General features: G+C 38.5%; 3 protein-coding genes across 3 annotated transcripts in view; all 3 read left to right on the top strand.

Moving 5' to 3' along the window:
- LOC134839262 (uncharacterized) overlaps positions 1 to 21,767 on the top strand; it is a 354,799-nt gene that overhangs the window by 16,716 nt on the left and 316,316 nt on the right. The gene's annotated exons all lie outside the window — the stretch shown is intronic.
- LOC134838868 (ectopic P granules protein 5 homolog) lies at positions 963 to 11,525 on the top strand. The gene is made up of 2 exons (XM_063854161.1): positions 963 to 1,188; positions 4,194 to 11,525. The coding sequence occupies exons 1-2, from the start codon at positions 1,146 to 1,148 to the stop codon at positions 11,432 to 11,434; spliced, it is 7,284 nt and encodes a 2,427-aa protein (XP_063710231.1). The 5' UTR covers positions 963 to 1,145; the 3' UTR covers positions 11,435 to 11,525.
- On the top strand, positions 15,160 to 17,768 carry LOC134839507 (dynamin-1-like protein). Its single transcript, XM_063855085.1, has one exon. The coding sequence runs from the start codon at positions 15,235 to 15,237 to the stop codon at positions 17,278 to 17,280; it is 2,046 nt and encodes a 681-aa protein (XP_063711155.1). The 5' UTR covers positions 15,160 to 15,234; the 3' UTR covers positions 17,281 to 17,768.

Here is a 21,767-nt window from a genome sequence, read left to right as displayed (position 1 = left end):
AAATCAAAAAAGTTTGATCTGCTTGGATTATAACACAAATTAAATAACATTTTTTCTTTACTGGAAATGTTAAATGTAGATTTGCATGGATTTGCATGGATTTCCACAAGATTTTTTTTTCATCTATTGTAAGCATTCCTTCAGTTGCTGTTAAAACTTAAACACAGTTCAAGGTTTTGTACACTTCTATCAGACGCCCACGTTTTCCTCTGTATTCCAGGGTAGGAAGCTTCAAATTTTCAATCTTTCATAGTAAGCTATTTGAATAAGTATATGAGAATTTTAAAAATTATAAGTATAAGTTATTTAAAATAAGTTATATAAATACAGGTTATTCGTATAAGCTTGGCATGAATCTGGTTGACATTCGCTGAAAATTTTCAATCGCTTCTTTTTTCAGGAATAGGTTCAACGACTGATTGGCGTATTCCAGATGCGGTCGTACCAAGGTTTGGTAGAGAGTCGCCATGATTTCTTCCGTTAAGTTCAAAAATCCTTTCTTCATAATTCCAACCATACTATTAGCTAACTTGGTTTTCTTAGCAAAATGTTCTCGAAAAAGTAATCTGGATAAACACTTGGAAAACGACATCTATGATACATCCTTTCTCGAATGACGAATTGGACGTCCACAGATGGAGCTGATCGACAGAGGCTGAGAAGCCTATAGATCAGAAATAACCTGTCTACCTGTGTATGATATTTTCGACCCTCTGATTAAAGTAGATTATTATACACTTATACAAGAAACTTATGGTTCATTTTAGAAAAAATCAGTACTTACTAATTTCAATGTTTCCATATCGCCATACATTTTTTCCTAAATATTGCTCTTCATATCTTCAATAGACCTGATACTGGTGGTACGAATCGCTCGAAATAATTTGGGTTTTAAGCGTTTCATGTATAGTTGAGCTTTTTCTGCAAGTTAAACGCTGAAACCATTTATTCTTTTTTAGATGTCAGTGTGATTTGAATTTCCAGTTGCTTTTACCCGTTAAATTGATGAGATCCTGCGTCATTGAGCAGTATTTGATCGCTTAAATCAAACAAATTGGACGAAAGAACAAAAGTTGTTTGTTTGGCTATTGTCAAAGTCATCATTAGTCGCAATATGATGACATTCTTCTAGTCTTGTTCTAAGCATGGCGGCTGCTGTTCGAAAAGGACGTCACAGAGTCACATTTGGTGAGTAAAATTGTATTGTATATTGTTTGTATGGGTGCTGCAGTGTGTGTTCAGGAAGTAATTTATAAAAAACGCAAATACAAAACAAACAGTAATCACTTAGATTGATTTTCTGGGTTGATTACATGCTTCAATTGCAAACAGCATTTTTTTCACTCGAAGCCTGAGTATTTTCTCCAATTTATATCAAAACCTTATAATAATTACACTTGAGAAAGCTAGTGTCGTTAATGAAAGTAGTGCGCCTTTGTTCCGATCATGAAATGGAAGTTTTGACAAATCTAAATAGCCCTTTTAGGCCTTCCCTAATAAAATTTACAAAAAAAACATGAAAAATTGTGTTAAATTTTTTGAATTATTTTTAATTAAAAAAAATTCGGCTTTTTAGTTTAAATAATTTTTGAGCGCAACCTCGATTAACATTTTAGCAACAATTTAGCGCTGTAGATATAGATTGTGCTTCATAGCTTTTTCTATGCCTGACCTTTTCCAAATTTGTTTTTTTTTGTTGGTTGTAATTTTACCAACTCGGTTTGTTAAAATTCATTGGTTTTCATTTTTAACTTTCTCGACTTGGTAGGTTTCAGCATAAATTATATTGCCTTAGTGGCGTCATTTTACCAGCGAAAAATGTCTACGTGTATGTGCGTTTTGAGGGCGAGGGGGAATTGATAAATGTTGATAAGTCTTAATTTTTTTCAGTTTTTTTTTTCGGCTTTTTTTAATTTCTTTTCTTTTCGCCTGGATACGTTTCGGCCTCTATTATATCTGCTTAGTCGTCTCAATTTGTTTCGTTTGACGAGTGAACGAAGTTGTTTTGTGTGTGTGTGCGTGAGGATCAAGGGATTCAATGTTTGTTAAAAGTCTTAGGTTTTGTTGATTTTTTTTTACTTGAAGGGTATCTGCCTGGATATTTTCGGCTTTCTTACCTCATGCTAATTTTTCTGTCGATCGATGCTATCGCCTTATTTTTTTTGTCTTTGCATGTTTTTGTTTAAAAAGAAGCTTTTCTTAAATTTTGATAGATGTCGACAGTTTCGATTTTTTTTTGCATCTTGTTTTGCATATCAAGTGGCGCGAAGCTCAGCTTTGCCTGTGTGAAATTTTGGCACCTGATATCAGTTCAATTTAATCATTAATAATTTTGTGCAATCAAAGGAAAGCAACGTTTGTGATAAAGGGAGACTTTTTATATGAAGCATCCGCTGTTTGTATGCTTGGGCTGATTTTGTCATCCAAGGTGGGGCTTTCCTTCTGCCTACTTTTGAACATTTTCAATTGGTTTTAGATGGTTTATTAGTTGAAGCTGGGCCATAGCTTGCAATCATGGCAGCATGCTTTTTGCAGGCTTTAAATTTAATGGATCTTTTGTTAACAATGAGATATTGCGTTCAACTAAATATAACGCTTTTAAAGCTTTGGCTGATCTTTTCTTCAGTCCAATTTGAAATGTTTTCGTTATTTTGTGTTCTTGGTCTGAGTTAAAGTTATCCATATAAAAGGATTGAATGAAGACAGAGTGAAAGTATTCGCTATCATTAGACTTGCGATCAGCGTCGTGTGTTATTACGGACCTTTTTCTGGCCTAACTCGCAAATAAAAGTGTTCATTAAAAGTATTCACTTATTTGGAAATTTAACTGTAGTAGTGGAAATTGCACAGCATCTGTTCTTTGCTTTTTTTTGTGTAACTTTTGATGTATATTAAATTAAGCTTCTGTGGCTGAGTGGTTAGTGTGTGAGATCCTTACTCTCTAGGTCACAGGTTCGAATCTCAGAAGTAAGTCATCGAATTTTTGCTAATTCGAGGCTTATTTCTAATTTTTTATTGGCCTTTTAAAGAGCTGCTTTTTGTCGTTTTCTCGAAAGTGTCTGCGAAGCAAAGCTTTGCCTCTGTGTTATTATTATTATTTACCCCTGCTTTTTTCGGCTTTTTAATTGTTTATAATTTTTGGGCGCAACCTCGATTAATATGGTAGCAGCAATTTGCCACTGTAGATATATTTTGTGCTTGTTTGCTTTTTCAATGCCTGACCTATTTACACTTGCGAACACTGTGTTATTGTACGAACTTTAGTTTTTTTCCAACCTAAGTCGCAATTGTTGTTGCGGCGACCAAGTCGCAATTATTGTTGCGACTTAAAGCAACAATATTTGCTGCGTCGAATTAGCAATAAGGTTTTTGATATTTTGTTGCACCTTTGAAATTTAATTGCACCTTTACAGCTTATTCATAACATGTGCTTTGAGATTCGAATAGTTATAATTTTACACAGTTGATGCATTTTTAATTCATCAAGTGAACCGAAGAAAGCTATTTGTTTCAAACAACATTAAAATAATAAAATCTCGATTTCAGAAATTTTCTAACTCAATATATCTCGCAATTTTTTTAAATGCATGAAGTTTTGTGACTTTATCATTTGCGATTTTTTTATATGCAAAATTGTATCTTTTGCTGTATAGAATTGGCAATTTATTAGCATATGTAGCTGCATTATTGGTGGCTAGTTTTTGGGGATTTTAAGCATCCGTGGCTGAATGGGTAGTGCGTGAGACTCAAATTTGCTGTGTCGCAGATGTTTGCTAATTCGAGGCTTATTTCTCTTTTTTCTTATATCACTTGATAGAGCTGCTTTTCGATCGTGTTCTCGCAAGTTTTTGCCAAGCGCAGCTTCGCTTCTGTGTCGAAATTTATTTTAATGTTGGTTGTTATTTTACGAACTCGGTTTGTTTATTGCTATTACTATGATGACTTTGTGGATACGCCACTGGAGTCCCGTGCCATATCAACGGGCCTAAAGTCCCGGCTTAATCTCGTCGGCCTATTTTCCTAGACCCTTCAAAAACATATTATTATTTTTTTTGCTTTCGGTCGCAACATGGTGTTTATTGGCAGCTTGCTTATCTTGCTTTTATGTGTTTGATACGGTTCCCAAAAAATCTACTCATGCACCCGAAGAAGATTTTTCTTCCCTCAATTGTTACAAGAGTTTTTTGTTGTAGCCCACCCGGACGCAAACGTGTATCCCCCTACAGTACCTGAAGATCAGTTCTCAAATCCATTTGAAAACGTGGAAGACGACGAAGGAGAAACATCGAACCCTTTCAATGTCCTTGACAGTCAATCTGAGCCCCTGGAAGCTCTTGAAAATGCGCCACCGGAGTCTCTCATTGACTCAGCCTCTAATCCTTTTAGCGAAGAGAGTAACGCGTCAGTGCCAAATAATAACAACCAATTATTAGGCTCTTGGACCGAACTGCAGATATCGCAAATCGAATCTCAGACTGCAGCCAAAATTCCGAATCCCCTGACGCGTGAACAGTTGAATGCATCATTTAATCCTCTTGGAATACAAGCGTTTGCGGAACTGCTGGACCAGTTTCTGTTATCAAAGGGAACAACCCATGATTGCGAACTCTGGAGTTTAGTGCAAGAACATTACAACTCACGTATTGCGTACGTTAAAACGTGGAAGAAACTGCAGGAGCTGAAATCAACCGTGAGTGGGTTTACAAAATCATTTTGGATCTTCTCGACCAAAGTTTTGACTAATTCGCAAGCTTGCCGAGATAATCGAACTGTGACGCTGACCCACGAGTATGAGTACGCAGACTTCAGCGAGTCCACTTTCAAAATGTTCCAAAATCTCTGGGACTCTATGAAGAAGACCCTGACTGTTCACCTGAGTCGGGTCCAATTCGAAAACGAACTATCATGGGTGAAGATTGAGAAGTTTCTGAACAAATTTCTAGTAAATTTCGTGGCAATCGAAAAGCCAGACTTGAATACGAGGAACGCTACCTTCAGATTCTCGCCTCACAATTCAAGAGCTGTTTCAGAAATGCATAAAATACTGAATGTTTTGTTCCATTTTTTGAGAAAACCGAAAAGCGATGACAAGTTTGTGAATGACATAATCCAATGGATTCATAAATGTTGTGCAGTTTTCCTGCGGTGCTCGACTCTTTCCGATCACATAATGCTTCTGAATAATGCTCTCAGACTTCCGGCCAGTGTATGTAATGACGATGTGTTCACGTTAATTCATCTGCCGACCTTCAATTCAACTCCAAATTCGGTTTCGGAGGCGACGGTTGTTGCTCTAGACCACACACTGCTAATAGCCAAGTTCATGCTTTCATCCGTTCCGCAAAGGTCGGCATATTTGAAGGAGCTGGAAAAGACGCCAGATGTGGGAATGAATGCAGACAATGATGGAAAGTGTAATTGGATTCTTCTGGACGATAGTGGCGAGGAGTCTGAATGTCCTGAAGCAAGTTGGCACCTCTTCGAAGAATCGAACGTTCTCGGTTTTATTGAAAGACTTCCCTTGGAAAAGATTCTATCGAGTCTGTCTTCAATTATGAGCAACAGACAGATTTTTATGCAGAGTATTGCGTACTTTAACCACCTTTTGACACCCTTCGGAGACTGTTTTCAACACTACAGTTTGGAAAGATACGCTTCGTTGCGAAAACGTGTCGCGAGCTATTGTGTTGCGTTAGTCAATTTCACAATCAATTCTTATATCATCCATTTCAAAGAAATCGAGTGTGTTAAATTTGTATCTGACGAAAATGAAATACTGCAACAAGAGGTAGAAGCGTTACTGATGCGGACTTTCTCGCTTCTGTGTCAAAATATTAATGACAAAAACGTCTTTCCGTCCATTCAAAACTTTAATTTTGCGTTTGCAAGAGCAAATACAGCCTGGAAACTAGCTTACATGCTAATTGGTCCGCAACAGTGTGTGGAAATTGAAGATCTCCTACAGTACGACCGTGATCCAAAAGATCTTTTCCTTGACGGCCTGAACAGTTTTGGTAGTTTGGACGAGAAATTACAAAACAGTTTTTTTGTATGTGGAGCGGCTCTTCTTTCAACCTTGTCCAAAATAATCGGAGATTGTAGTTTCGTTGACCAAGAGCTCTTGGTTTTTACAATGAATGCGCTATTCTATATATCATATATCAGTGGGCAACATAAAGAAAACTATTTCAAGTTCGGCCATAATCTCATTTCGTACCTGCTAACAACCCATGTGGAACTGGTGACTTTCTATTTGAACAAAATCAACAGAAATTGGGAGAAGATGCTATCCGATATCAGCATGAATTTCCTCCTGGAAATCAGTCTGGACCAGTGGATTCCGTCGCTATCAGACGTTGAGTTACTCTTGCACTGGTTAGAGTTCTACGATATTCAGCACTCGCTGAACGTCTTAGCGCGAAAGGTGTTGTCCTATATTGACTGGCTTATAACCGATGAATCGGGCAAGCTGTTGATTCCAACATTGATCCAAAATCGAGTCCTGGAAATCATTCTCCACATCTACTCTTCAACTGTAGTGAAATCTGAGATCAATGATGTTCCTCTAGATGCCAAACATGCCAGAAGCCCAGAGTCCCCTCCTGCGGTTACTTCTAACCCCATTCAGAACTTTGCAGCTTGGGCGTGGAAAATGGTTACGATTATGCAAGTGAAGGGCAATGTTCTAGAAATGAAAGGTACTGAGCTCAAAGCAGAATCAAAAGTGGTTCCTAACGGACACTTCCTGGCGATGTATGCTGCTCTTGTGAGCAGCGATTCTTCTAGTCATATGTACAGTCTATCAAACGGAGGTCTGAAAATGTTGAAACAGCTGACACTAAGTGGGTTCCTAAAACCAGTGGTTCATATTTTGGATGCGAAACTTAAGTTCGAAATCTCAAATCTGGACGTGCTCTTTGTTCAGAAAAGTTGCTTTGCAGAGATTCTGGTCAACATTTGTCAAGGCGATAGTTCATTTTCGCACAAAATGGGACTGGTGGCAGAAGCAGGACCTAACACGTCTCTACTTTCAGCTATGATTGTGTCGCTTTTGCAGTCTGTCGAGTCAATCAACAAACAGCACTCGAAGTACTTGATGGAGTTCCTTCTGTCTGTCATTTTGTCCTATCCTGGCTTCTCTTTTAATTACTACCTGCTGCACATCCTAGAACAGCTCTGCTTCTTTTCCTTCACTTCCAAGTGTCTCCGTGAATGCGTGAGAATCACTTTTCTCAGACATCTCGAAGAAATACAGAGAGTCGATGTGTCGAAAGGATTCAGACTCTTCTCATCTCACAAATATTTCACGCCGCTGCCTTGTTACAAAACATACCCAGAGTTTGGATTTGTTTCTTACTTTTCACTCATCGCTCAAATTAATTTCGAGGACCAAAATGGAATCTGGAACCCTTTAATTGAAAAGATGCTAGAAAACGTACAGAATGCGCCAGGAGCAATCCTGAAAGACCTTCAGTTGGAAAAGTGGTCTTGTACCTTCTCAGAAACATCACTGAGTATTTACTTAGTAGTAGATGTTTTGATGCTAGTAGAGAGCAATCATGTGGCGTTTCCCTTGTTGTCCCAGCTATTCTTCAGTCGGTACTTCTTCCGGCCAGGTGCGACAATCGGCTCATCCGGTGTCAATTCTTCAAACAGTGTCGGTGAAAGATTCTTTGCTAGCTACTACTACATGGGAACCATAAAGAAGCTCAAGCTTCGCTTTGAAGACGCCGCGAAGGTGCGAAGAGACTTGAAAACAGAGTTGAAAATGTCAGATGAAAACTCGGAAGAGGAAGTAGATGCTTCTGATGTTGACTTGGGCGAACTCTATTCGGGCTCTTCTTCTTACGATGTGAAAAACATGACAGGAAAGGAGGCGATTTGTAGACACTTGGAGGCGTTCTCACTGTGGGCAGATGAACCGAGGCTACACACGACGACAGTTAAGTTTGAAAACTTACCCGAAAATTACATACCTCAAAGTTTAATCGATGTAATTACATGTGGAATCAAACCTCTGGATATTTTCACGGCTGAAATCCAAACGGAAGGTATTGTAATAAAGTGCATGAAATTATGGCATGATGAACTTTATTCGTATCTGAAGAAGCCAGTTGTTATGGTGGAGAACTTTGACTTCTCGACCGAAGCTGCCAAGTATAGAATTGAGAGAGCTAAATCGAAGTTCGTCTATCGTCATTTCGAGTTACCAGAGGTAAAGGCATCAGTTATTCCACTCAGCTCGGTCGATTCTCAACTGCTGATTTCAAACCGAAGTCTCCTCGAATATTTTGGAAAATCTTTCAATTCTTTGACCTCGTTTGCTCAGAAACAGGTTTCTGTTTGGAAAGAATTGTCCAATGATTTTGACAAGTTCACCGAATTGACCCCGCAGCAGTATGAGAATAAAGTAACGACTTTGCAAAAAGTGTTGAACTGTGAAAGCATGCTGCAAAGACATCGCTGCAGTGGCCCTGTAGTGTTCGACCTGTCTTACAACTGCAAATCTGAAAACTTGGCTGTCAGTTTCGAGCTTGATCGAATTTGGAAGAAGATTCTAGAATCAGTCACCGATGATATCAAATGTCCTCTGGAAGTGGTAAACGCGGTCGAAATTATGGAAGAAATTGTGAACCGGCTAATCGATCTTTCTCAAGCGCACGCAAGCTCACCAACCGATAAGCAAGTGGCGACAAATAACTCGATCGATCTTTTCTTCCTGATCGCCAATATACTTTCCGAAGAAGTTCTGACCTACCCACCGTTCGGTAAAATAACCGAAATTTTGTTCAACCTGTTGGGTTCGAATTTCATTGCTAACTCTGGCGACAGTCAAGTCCAACTTTTGGACGTGCTGTTGACGAAACCATTTCTAGTGCAAAGTCTAAACGCCTATTTCAGACCAGAATTAGCGCACGGAAAGTTTTGTGCTTTCTATCAAAAATTATCCGCGAGAATTATAGCGAATTTTGACAAAGCGCACGCCGAATTGCTTCTGACAAAATTCGATTTTGCCTCGTGGCTTTCACAGACTAGCAATGCGAGTTTGAGATCAACAGTTCTTGGATGTGTTTTCGACTTACTTCAATTTGTGGGAAAAGAAGTTACAGAGGAGTTTAACTGGACTTACACTTGTGCCAGTGGACATGCGCTCATGTTTCTGGACGATAATTTTGTTCTTGAGTTTCCCACTTTTCTGCTGGGCATTCTTAAAATGTCACTGGCAGGAAGAGCAAGTCCTCAACTGTGGGAAGATTTTGAGACCTTTTGCGGAATGGAAAAATTAGTTGTATCGACGAATGACCCGGAAAAGACTAAAAGTGAATTCTCCAATTGCGAAAAGTTGCAATCATTCGTGCAGCTGTTCAGCTCAAGTCACTTTACAACAAATATCTCGGATTTTCTCCACCAATCGCGGGTCAATAATTGGGAAATCCCTTTGATCAAGTTGTTCGATTTCTACATAGAAGATATCAGTAAATTTATGATACTTTTGGCTGAAATAGTCATTCAATCAGTTAACTTCCAATTTGCTCGAAATCAAATTTCCTCTTCAGAATTGTCGCTGAATATTTGGAACCAACTTACAGCCTTATTTTCACCGCTTATTGCGCCTTTGACTCTTGACGACAAATTTCAACTGCCGAAACCGAATAACTCGGATCCGAATGAGGACAATGAAAGGACGGACTCTAACTTTGATGTTGCTTGTACTGCCTTTACGGTGGCAATTTTGGAGGCGATGAGTCAAGAAAGCTCCTTGGTTGAGTTTGACATCTCAGTTCCTTCTTACATGCACCATTTCTTGATGTATTTCAACCATGTTTTGTGTCCTGCAAGTAAATCAAACAATGTGATGAATCACTACTTCAAGACATTCCTGAACCTGCCCTGGAAAAGTTTCATCCCTAATATACAAAGTGTAGACGTGTTGCTACTCATACGCCAGCAGCCGAATATCAACCCAAAAGAGTTTGCGGTCCAGATTTTCTTGAGCATAGACTGGGCAAAATATTGCGACCTGCATGTAAAAATGGACCCAGAAGTTGCGAGTACAGCGTTGCATAGGTTCTTGCTGCTGTCAGTCTTACTCGAAACTGACGATGCTTTCAGTGAAAATACATGTGCTCTTATTGTTGGAAAGTTGGACAAAGTTCGCGACGTTAATTGGCAGCATTTGTCGCCTGAATACTTAACGATAGTCTTATCACTTTTTTTCAAGTTCTACTACAAGCAAAATTCGCTGTCTTTACGGAACCCATTTGGTGTGTTCAAACTCCTAATTGAAGCAAGCGGCTTCACCACTATCTCACCGACTGATGATTTTGAAACCGTAAACAGAGAAAGCTCCTACGATCATAAGCTGACATTCATGGATATTCTGACATCACGTGTGATCAAAGTCACCACAGTTGAACACTTGTCAGAAGTGATCGAGTCTCTGTTCACATTCATAAGTACAGGCCTGGATCCGACGTCCACTTCGGCGTCGGCCATCTTACACCTCATGAAACCTATCGTGAAACTAATAAACTCAGTGCCTTATGACCAGCAAACAACCAAAACCCTGGAAGGCTTTCGAAGATGGGCCTTCGATTTGGAGAACCATGACTTCTTGGCGTTCACTATGGTCGTGTTTTGTCAAGATATGGCCAATATTGAAACAATGGCCCACTTTCTCGAGTGTGCGTGCGAGGCATATTTCAAACCAACTCAAGGAGTTGTGCGGTCTTGGGAGACTATTGCAAACAGCATGGAGTTGCCATACTCAGGACGCGCTGAATTTGTAGCCACTTGTTCCAAGAAATGCTTCTATTTTGTCCTTGAAGTCTATCTGAGATCGCAACATTTATCAGAAGAAGAAGTTTTGAATTTAATTTACACATGGTTAAATGATTCGAAAGCTCTGACAGCTGAAAGCGAAGTTAAAGCGTTTCTGTTGTTCTCGCGATGTCTGGAGAAACTAGGAAAGGTGATGTTTTCATCGAATGCGATAAAATTTGTAGAGTTGAGTCGAAATTTCATGACTTATCTAAACGAACTCAGTGAGGATCGAGAGAGCGGAGGAATACGCGGAATGATTGGGCTGGGCGCAGCTTCAAAGCTCTCTCAAACATTCAGAGTTTGCTGCAAAGCCATCGCATGTTTCTTACAACTGCAGATCGAATCATTGATGCCCAGTTCTGGAAATAATCTTAATGATACGTCAGGGGATAAAAGTCCAAAGAAAGGTCAAAGTTCACAAGTGATGCTGAAGAGTCTTAAACAATACGCTGTCATTAAGGATCATCCTCACATCGCTGCCAAATTACAAGTGATGATAAACTCGAATCTGACCGAAGGAGTCGCGATGGATTCTTGGAAGGAGCTGATGTTCAACATGGTGTCCAGTTTCTATAGCGAAGAATACGGAATCAAAGTTTTGACTAGTTAGATTGATAAATAGCAAAAAAAAATTAGATTAATGATTAACAAGATGAACATATTAGCTTCGATTATGGTGATAATTAAATATTTAGTTTAGATTCACTTTACCCCAAAATAGGCTAAAACGATAATATTTAGATTTAGAAGAGTTGATTAGGTTAGTCATTTTATTAGATGATTCATTAATTCAAGTTTTATTCCCATTTTTGCCTTAAGTGTTAGAAATATTTTAATTGCGATTTTTTATAAAATGTTTGGTGCGACCCATGTTGCGACTCTGACCTCGGGCTGAGTGGATAAGACGCGCGCTCATTAGCACTAAAGTCGTGGGTTTCAATCCCGCATCAGCTACGGTTGGAGGCTACCACTGTCATCCGCCTTCTCAAGGTGGGATCCTCTGCGGCAAAATAGATGACATCTCTTCGCCCATCTCTCCCCCCCCCCACGGAAAAAAGGCCCAAGGTTGAATGGTAGGAGCTGGGCCGGTGGCCAATAACAAAAAGAAATTATCAGTGATGTAAACTCATTACTATTAGTGAATTATTTCGTTTTTTTCCGGATCGAGTGCTTTCAGTTTTCATTTACAAATAAGCTGCTATATGTTGCGAAGGACATGAAAGACCAATTTTCATTGTTTCGGTGTGAAGTGTTTGTCGCAGCTATGATTTTTTGCATCTTTTTTTGCTGAAGTTATTTTCAATTCTAATTTAGTAATGAGAAATACTAGATTTTTTCTCGTTGCCAATGTGTTCAACAAACACCTCGGGCAGCATGCAGTCAGCAGCGCCCCCATGCAATTGAGTGTAATGAAGGGCCAAATCGAGGTACAAAAAATAGATGATATCTGAGTATCATGAAGTAAACCTATGCAGGGTACGAATAAACATATTGGCGTTAAGCCGCTTCTTTGCACGTTGGCGAAAGTTTCTGTTAAACAAGTTGTTAATGAAAAAAAAAACGCAATCCCTGATTTTGTAACAATGGACATTTAAAGTGTTATGAAATCAGATACTTGATTTTTTATCGTTGCAAACTTGTTCAACGGACACTTGGCGAGCATGCAGTGAGCCGCGCTTCCCTAGAATGGAATGTATTTCCATACTGAATCTTAGACACAAATCGTATATTTTGCTTTCTAAGAGGCGTAATTTTTTGGCAGAAACGTTCACATTTGCTTTTCGAGATCATTACGTTTAGTTAGAAGCGTCTTATGAATGCTAAAGCGTTTTCTTCAAGCCTCTTTGCCTCGTGTAGTACGTGCTAAAGACGCTTCAAAGTTTTTTTGACACATAGGTTTAAATAGTTAAATATTTGTTCTGAAAAACCCAATTTTTGGTTACCGTGTTCATTGGCACTTCTCCAACTGTCTGCTGGCTCTGTTTGTGAGTTTAGTATGGGTCGTGCTTTGAAGCCAACTACTTCAACCGATTGAAAAAGATAATAATATTTTTTATATGAGCAACTTTTGTGTTGAGATTCAATTTTCAAGATTTTCATTCCAGTTAATTTCATTCCATTCTCGATCGACAACGAATTATTATCTTTTGCGTTCCGGATATAATTGCGGTTTTTTATCGTTGATTTGTAATCAAAACTATAAAAAGATAGAGCACAAATTGCTATGTATTACGAACGACTGTCTAATTTTTTTGTTTCTGTCTTTTAATTGGATGTTGATGTTAGAATTATCCACAGCAAGTTTTTTCTGTTATTTCCGTTAATAGTTTGTTCACAGGACATCCCGTGAACTCATTCATCTTCTGGTCCGCTAACTTTGAGCATTTTAGCCTTGTGAATATTCATCCTATTCGAAGTTTGCTTTTTTATGTTGGTTGTGAATGTTGCCATTTCGATTTGTTAAAGCTTTTTGTCCTTAATTTGTCTTTTTTGGTTTCGGCCTATTATATATCGGCTTATTGGCCTCATATTGCGCCTTTTGATGAGCAAAAAAACTTGCATGTGTGTGTGTGTGTTTTGTGGGGGAGAATTTTTTTCGGGTTAGCAGCTAGTTTAACAAAAATCTGTTGAATTAATTATGATGCTGCTATGCTGCTGACATGCTCATTTATATGAAAATTCAAATTTAAATACTGGGTACTAGTTAGTGGTACTGGTACATGCTCTATCTAGAACTCAAACCATTATATGCATACTTATAGAGTTTAGATATTAATTTTTTCTACTGTTGATTTTTCGGTATGATGGTAAGATTAAATGCCGAATTTTGTAGTCAACTTTTACATTGGCTGTTGGCTTGCATTCTGTCGGCTTAATTACCATTTTTTCTTAAACTGGGCCTGTAGTACTTTTTGATATCGGTAAGACTAGGGCAACAATTATTGCATGCCAACGTCAACCCCACTAGGATATCTTTGAAAAACAAGAAGAAAATACTTATTTCTATTTTTTTTCGTATTTCCTTTTCCCTCGTCAATTGTAACATCGTTCGAAGTTCTGTTTGCTAATTTTTGAGCGTCATAGTGCTTTCATCTTTTTACCTTGGTGGTACCTTGGTTCATAATGAATTCAAAATTTGTCTGTTGCAAACTTAGCCTGGTTGTAAGGATTACGCCTTGGACGCCAAAGGTCTTGGGCTCGAATCTGCTGACCAGGGTCAGTTTTTTCAAACGGTTATTGTCCAGGTTCAAAAATTTTTGGCCTATTTTTGTTTGCTTATGTTTTGTCGGCTTAGTTGACACATTTAAGAATCCTTTATTTTAGCATTTTAAGAATCCGGCCGAATCGAAATTTGCTTTTCATATTAGTTGTAATTCAGCCAGCTTGATTTGTTAAAGTTTTGGTTTTTCAATTTTTCCGTCGTTTTATCGGCTTAATAGGTTTGTGTGTGTGTGTGTGTGTGTGTGTGCTCTGACGGGAAAAAGGAACTTGACATTTTTTATAAGTTTGGAATTTTTCCGAATTTCTTTTCGGCATGAAGGGTTACCGCTTGGTAATTATAAATTCAAATCCAATCAAGCATCTGGCGTAGAGGTCAAGCAACCGCTTGAGATGGCAAAGATTTGCGCTTCGAATCCGGTCGGGCCTTTTTTGCTAACTAGTGTTTTTGTGCTTTTTCGGATTATCGTCTGTCTGTTTATTTTTGTCGGCTTAGCTCCACAGAAAGGACTTTTTTGAAAACTTGGCTTCTTTACAGCATTCCCAAAGCTCTTTGTAGATTTTCTAATGGTGCAGGCAATTTTGTTCCGGATTTTTTTGGGCTTTTGTTACAATTTTTATGGACAAAAACAGTTTTTTTGAATTTTTTTCCGTTTGATTTTCATAACATTCATATGTGTATCGCACGTGGTGCGAAGCTCAGCTTAGCCTCTGTGTAATTGCTGTATCTCAGCTTAGTTTCTTGGTTGATATGTTTTTTTTTTGGCTCGAAGAGTTTCTGCTCAATTATTTTGGGCTTTGTTACCGCTTGAGATAAAACTCTTGACGCACGAGAGCGATAAGCATCTGGCTCAATTTTTTTAATACTCAAAGTCAACTCCAAATGGGCCTCTTTAAAACACTTTAATAGAATAAGCATACAAAGTTTTCGTTTTTTATGTTTTTCTAGTTTTCTTTATTTGTAGCATCGTTCGAAGTCGTCTTTGCTAGTTCTTGAGCGTCAGGCTGTCTTAATTCTATACTTGTTGTAGCGCAAATCGTAGCAAAGAATCGCCTCGTGTGAGCTTTTGTATTCTGAACAGACAGCAGCTGGATCGTTTTCTGACTTTCAGATATATTGCAGCTGCCCATCCCTCTTTGTGGTCCATTTCGAATCCTCTCTACTCAGTGTAAAGTTCATTCCGGTTCAAGATGGAGAATCTAATCCCGGTTATGAACAAACTGCAGGAGGTGTTCGCGACTGTAGGCAGTGACTCGATACAGCTTCCACAGATAGTGGTTGTCGGAAGCCAGTCTTGTGGCAAGTCTTCTGTTCTCGAGAACCTTGTCGGCCGAGACTTCCTGCCGAGAGGAGTCGGAATTGTTACTCGGCGACCTCTTGTTTTGCAGCTAGTTCACCTCAGCGAGGAGGACCGGGTTCGGTTTGGAGCCGAAGACAATGTATCCTCTGATGTCGAAGAATGGGCAAAGTTTGGCCATACGAAAAACAAAGTCTATACCGACTTTGACGAAGTGCGAAAGGAAATCGAACGTGAAACTGACAGACTCGCGGGGTCAAACAAGGGCGTTCTAAATGAACCAATGTACTTGAAGATTTTCTCCAACAATGTGCTGACTTTGACCTTGGTGGATTTGCCAGGTATCACAAAGGTTCCAGTGGGTGAACAACCAGAAGACATTGAATCTCAGATCCGTGAAATGATTGCGTTTTATATTCAGAATCCAAACGCTATTATTCTTGCTGTACACGCAGCCAACACAGACTTTGCTACATCTGAGGCACTGAAAATTGCAAAAGATATGGACCCGGAAGGTAGAAGGACATTAGTTGTTGTGACAAAACTTGATCTCATGGATGCTGGAACAGATGCATTGGACGTCCTATGTCATAGAGTAATTCCTGTGAAGCTTGGAATCATCGGTGTCGTAAATAGAAGTCAGCTGGACATCAAGCAGCAGAAATCGATCCAGGAGGCTCTCAAAGATGAAATTTCATTTATTCAGAAAAAGTATCCAGCGATTGCTAATAGAAATGGAACGCGGTTCTTAGCTAAGACTTTGAATAGACTCCTCATGAATCACATCAAAGAGTGCTTGCCAGAGCTGAAAACCAGAATTAACGTCATGACCTCCCAGTTTCAAATGCTTATAGCATCATACGGAGAGCCTATTGAAGATGAAGGTCAATTTCTGCTCCAGGTAATTACCCGATTCGCGACAGAGTATTGCAACACGATAGAAGGAACCGCGAGAAACATCGAAACTGCTGAATTGTGTGGAGGTGCGCGAATATGTTATATTTTCCACGAAACGTACGGAAGAACCTTGGACACCATTGATGCTTTAGGAGGCCTGACAACCATGGACATATTGACTGCAGTTAGAAATGCAACCGGTCCTCGGCCTGCGCTATTTGTGCCTGAAGTCTCGTTTGAGTTACTTGTTAAGAAGCAAATTACTAGACTCGAAGATCCCTGTCTGAGGTGTGTAGAGTTAGTTCACGAAGAAATGCAGCGAATCATTCAGCAATGCGGAACCTCAGAAATGATCCGATTCCCAAGACTCCATGAAAAGATTGTAGATGTTGTCACGCTTCTTCTCAGACGCCGACTTCCTGTTACTAACGAGATGGTTTCGAACCTGGTGCGCATCGAACTTTCCTACATCAACACTAAACATCCTGATTTTTCAGACGCCGGACTTGTGGACACTTTAATCAACACTAAAAACGAGGCACAACAGCAGATGCTTATGGACTCTGGTGGTGATCCTGCTAATGCTAGACGACCAACTAACAGAAATCCCGATGGCTCTAGTCTTACTGGAACCGCTACAGCACCCATGTCAAACGGACCTTCGATGGGATCTAGCTTCGGGTTTAAAGGAGCCAGTTTGATTCCAGACATGACGCTTCAGACACCAGTGAGGAAATTGACTCCGAGAGAACGTCGTGATGTGGAAATAATTCAGCGTCTGATCAAAAACTACTTCCTAATAGTGAGGAAAAACATCCAAGACAGCGTACCAAAAGCTATAATGCACTTCCTTGTGAACCATGTTCGAGACAGCATTCAAAGTGAGCTGGTCTCCAAGCTGTATAAATCGGACGGAGCTGGTTCGTTGTTGAACGAAAGCAAAGAGATGTCGCAGAGACGACAGGAAGCTCAGGAAATGTTGGGTGCGCTTCAAAAGGCATCGCAAATCATCAGCGAAGTCAGGGAAACGCAACTATGGTGAAAAGAGAAAGTAAAAACCTGACAAATGATTTAGTCAAGTATACAAATATTTCACACTGACATCAAGGGCTCTAAAATTCATAGTTATTTTCCATTGTTTTCTAATCTGTTTCATAAAACAAAACGAATCGTGCAGTGCAGATATTTCTCTTTGGATAATAACAAACAATATGCTTCGATGTATTTTCTCTGTTCTCCCTATAAATTATTTTGCAGCAATTCATAGACTGTTTCAAGCACAACCTCGACAACCTTGTTGTACAAGAAGCTATTTCATCCAAATGTGGCTGCATGTTGAGAAGTACCGATTGTAGTTTTATGTATTTTCAAAATTTCAGTTCAAATGAAACTCCCAATAAACTAGTATGCCCTGTAGCCCAGGTGTCTCCTCTTTGTTAATTTTCGAAGTCAAATGCATTCACACTATATTGAATAAAATAATTTTATTACTTACTTGGACTGTAATTTGGAATTAATTTTGATACTATATTTTTTGAGTCGACGGCTGTGTTTTCTTCTAACTACAAACGTATTCTGATTGTAGCGAGCATGTTCCTTGTGGTACGTGGTAACGAGTTTTTCTTCAAATGCAATAAAAATTCCGCGACCATTGTCATCTTGACAAAAAAGTCGAAAAAAATTGATTTTTTATTTTTTTTTTCAATTCGAGGATAGTGTGTGGGTGTCAATTTACGCTCCTCAACAAATCATTGTTATGAGTTATTTTACGAATCCACGCAAATAAAATTGTTTATCAAGTCGCACGTTTGCATAACAGCATTAGTAATTTAATGGCAACTGTTCTATCTGATTTATTCCTGGCCAAATTTTGCCTATTATCGAGCGATGCGAGGACTTGATAGTCTTAATCTCCAGGTCTGGTGCTCGATTCCGGCACAGTAATTTTTCTTTTTAGAGGCTCATTTTTTATTTTTTTCCTTATTTCGTTTTTCAGAGCTATATGCTAAATTTGCCTTTTTCTAGCTTGTGTTTGCGAAGTGCGCTCCGCTTCTTCTGTGTCAATTTTCAAAAATCAATGGCACCCATTTCTTATGCAAAAGTTAAGAACAGTTTTTTTCTCAATTCTTTCTCAGTACCCTTACTTTTTTTCCGTTGAAAAACTGATATTAAAACTTTTCCGCACACCTGGTCAAAAGACCAGGTAAATAGCTGTGCAAAAAAGCCGGTAACTGTGCAGTTGTTTTTCTTTTCTAAGATTCAAGAAATAGTAAGGAACTAGTGGCTCCTTTAACTGGAGTGCTTGCGAGCATAGTGTTGTAAGATCATTTTCCACTTTCAACCAGAGTTGTACATTTTGTGTAATTTTTATGCGTGCATGATTTTGTTTTTTACTACTTAACCTTACGATTACCAAGATAATTGCGACTGGAACTAGACTTGTTCGCCTTCAAAGTTTGTTCCAGTTTACTTGGGCTGTTTACATTAGTTTACTTTTCTATCAGATCAAGCTACAGCTTGTAGTTTTGCTTTTACGTTTGGGGCAAAGGTAGCACACGTGCTTGGGATGATATATGTCAGGGGTTCGATGCTGGCCAGGATTTGATTTTTAGCAAGTTGAATATTTTTCATCGGATGAATGTTATGGTCGGACTATCATTTTTCTGCTAATTTTAGTCAAGAGCATGGACTTATATTTTATCATTTTATAATTTTTTTCTCATTTCAACAGTTTCTGCGACAAATGAAGGTCAATTTGTTTGTTTTCCTGTTATTCGTTAATTTACCAGCTGCGATTTCATGTAATTTCCATTTTTGCCATCAATAATGTTTATTCGGCTTAAATGGTTTGATCTGTGAATTCAAATCGTAATGCGTCGTTTTGTGTCGAGGGGGTTTGAGTTTTTGTGGTTTTGGTCTCATTTTCTGGCGGCTAGCTTTTCGTGCTATCTTTTCGTTGTATTGCAAATGAGTAAGATATTATGAGTAAAATGATTTATAAATTTTATATTTTTTGCGAAGCATTTCTGAGGATTTTTGATAAGATCACGGAAATTATTCAATGCAGCAGATTAATGACGATTTGTCTTTTAAAGCTTGTTTTATGTATTGCGTTCTGATTGAGCTGAGACCAAGTTTTGCTCTCTGATACCAAAAGTGGAAACATTTCGATATAAATTAATCATTAAAGAATATACCCTAAAGAGGCTTGAATAACAAGTAATCCTCGATTTTTTTGCACCAAAACAATTTCAGCTAACTTTCTTTCAGAAGAATCATAGTAGGCATCAAATCATAACAAACTCTTGGTTAAAAAGCAGCTACCTCATAAACGCTCCCGGTTGTCGAACTGTTTGTAAGAATATTTTAGTTTGAGAAATTTTCATTTTCAGACACAGCAATGAGAGACAAGTGGAAGAAGAAGCGAGTGAGAAGACTGAAGAAGAAAAGGAGGAAGATGAGGGAGAGGTCAAAGTAGAGGTCAAGTTCAGGTCAGGGAGAAAGACGAGAGAGAATCAGTGTTGAGATGAAGCTTCTTCTGAACAGTTATCCAGTCCTAGATGGAGCGATGAACTGTAATCCCTGAAGTGAATCGTTCTCTTCGGAATTTGGAGTTTCACATCATTGTTCTGCTCCGTCGTCTTGTTCTTTTCTCTTGACAGTTGCACTCATTTATACTGGGAAATTATGGATGTGAAAGAAAACGAGACTTAGGAAACTTTTCTTGTAGTTTTTGTTTTCCAGAATTCAACCTTGAATAGTCTTTATTTTTGCTTTAGCCAGATATTCTATGATTTGCAGAGCTTATAGAATTCGTTTTGTAATAAAGTAATTTTGACGTTTCAACAGCATGATTGCTGTCGTAGCCTAAAAATTTTGAGCCGGCGATTTTTAAAGCATCATATATCGAATCTGGAGCAAGAGAAACTGCAGAAAATACGCCCTAGTAAGCAAACACTAATCGCAGCCGAGCGGAATTTCATTAGATGAAACAATTCTTGAGCAATTCTTGAAACTACCTTGAGTCACTAAAAAAGAGGATTGCTCAACAGAAGAACTCAGTCTGGTATGTTGGGAAATGAGAGAAACGGACTATGCTTAGACAGGCTGCAAGTCCTTTCATGGATCCTCTGCAAGTCGCAGAAACGCCAATTATTTTTATTTATTTGCTTAAGAAACATAGCCAACCGACAGTTGGAAAAAACTCAAGGAACGCAAGTAAAAAGATGAAAGTTTGTCTTGCTTTTTTAAAATCTCAACTTTCGAAATCCACAGAAAAAAAACACAAGACCTTAAAGCTCTTTGAGCGTCTACAATAATTCATATTTGGCACTTTTTCGACAAAAAAAAACCAGTTGGAGAAAACTGGACCAATGAGTAATATTTTTATTTCGCTGGGAAATCTAAAAAATACATTCCAATTCAGAAATAGAAATCAATCACGTTTTTGTGACCTTTACACTTTTGATGTTTGATTGTGGAGGTGGTCGTTCTTTTAGCAAAAGAAATGAACTGAATTAGGATGGAAATCAAAAATCGAACCGCATAAAAGTAAATTTGAGTTTTGCAAAATTCTAAATCTTTTCGTGGAAAAAAAACGGAAAATAAAGCATCGCGACCTATACAAGAGTCTGCACTCTTTTCATCAACTCTTAACAATAATCAAGGTCCTTATGATTTTTAATAAGTCCTTGAAAACGCCTCAAAATTGAATTTTAAAATAGAATCAAGCACAAATTCTTGCCTAAATTCTGTTTCCTGAGACACATGAATGTCGTTTTATAGCAACTATGAGCCAACGGTTTCAAAAATGCTCGTCTATTGATTAGTTTCTTATAAACTCCAATTAAAAACTGAAAATTGATGAAAATTCAAAAAAATGGCTCCGTTTTATAGATTTTTTTAAAAAAGTTAATACCCGAAACGCAACTTAAATTAGAAATGTGTAGTAAGCGTCTAGCAACGTTTTAAACTCTCAATGCCTTGCCTCAAATTAATTTGGAACTATCTCTGAGCCTGAATAATTCGCCGCCTGAAAATATATCGCATGTTAATTGTACCAGAATAATCAAATTGGTAAAAAACACCCAAGTTGCCCTTCTCGTATCCAGTGTCGAGGATGATTCGCAACTGTTTTACAGAAGTTGATTTTCCCGATTCTCCAGTACCTTCAACGCAAAAGTCAACTTTTCAAGTTATCGCAAAAGAATAACAAAAAACAGCACGCGTTTTTAGTCAGAAATCAGTCTAAGCAATAATTGATTTGTGGCAATTGATAGTGGTAAGGCGTTCGCCAGATCGTGTAATCGATCCCCTGACATGCCAATTATAGTGTGTGAGGATGAGCTCTCACTTGACCTCCAGCTGCAGGTCTACATCAGCCTGATCGATTTAGGCTGCATTAGTGGTAGTACCACGTGAAAGTTCTAGACGCAAAAAAGCGAACTTGAGTCGCTAAAAAAGAGGGTTGCTCAACAATATTAGTCAGTCTAGATTTTAGAAAAAAGAAACTGACTGTGCTTGGACATG

The sequence above is a fragment of the Symsagittifera roscoffensis genome, chromosome 2, assembly GCF_963678635.1.
Source record: "Symsagittifera roscoffensis chromosome 2, txSymRosc1.1, whole genome shotgun sequence".
NCBI lineage: Eukaryota > Metazoa > Xenacoelomorpha > Acoela > Convolutidae > Symsagittifera > Symsagittifera roscoffensis.
The sequence above is the reverse complement of the archived record's forward strand: the minus strand, read 5'-3'. Positions and strand labels throughout refer to the sequence as shown.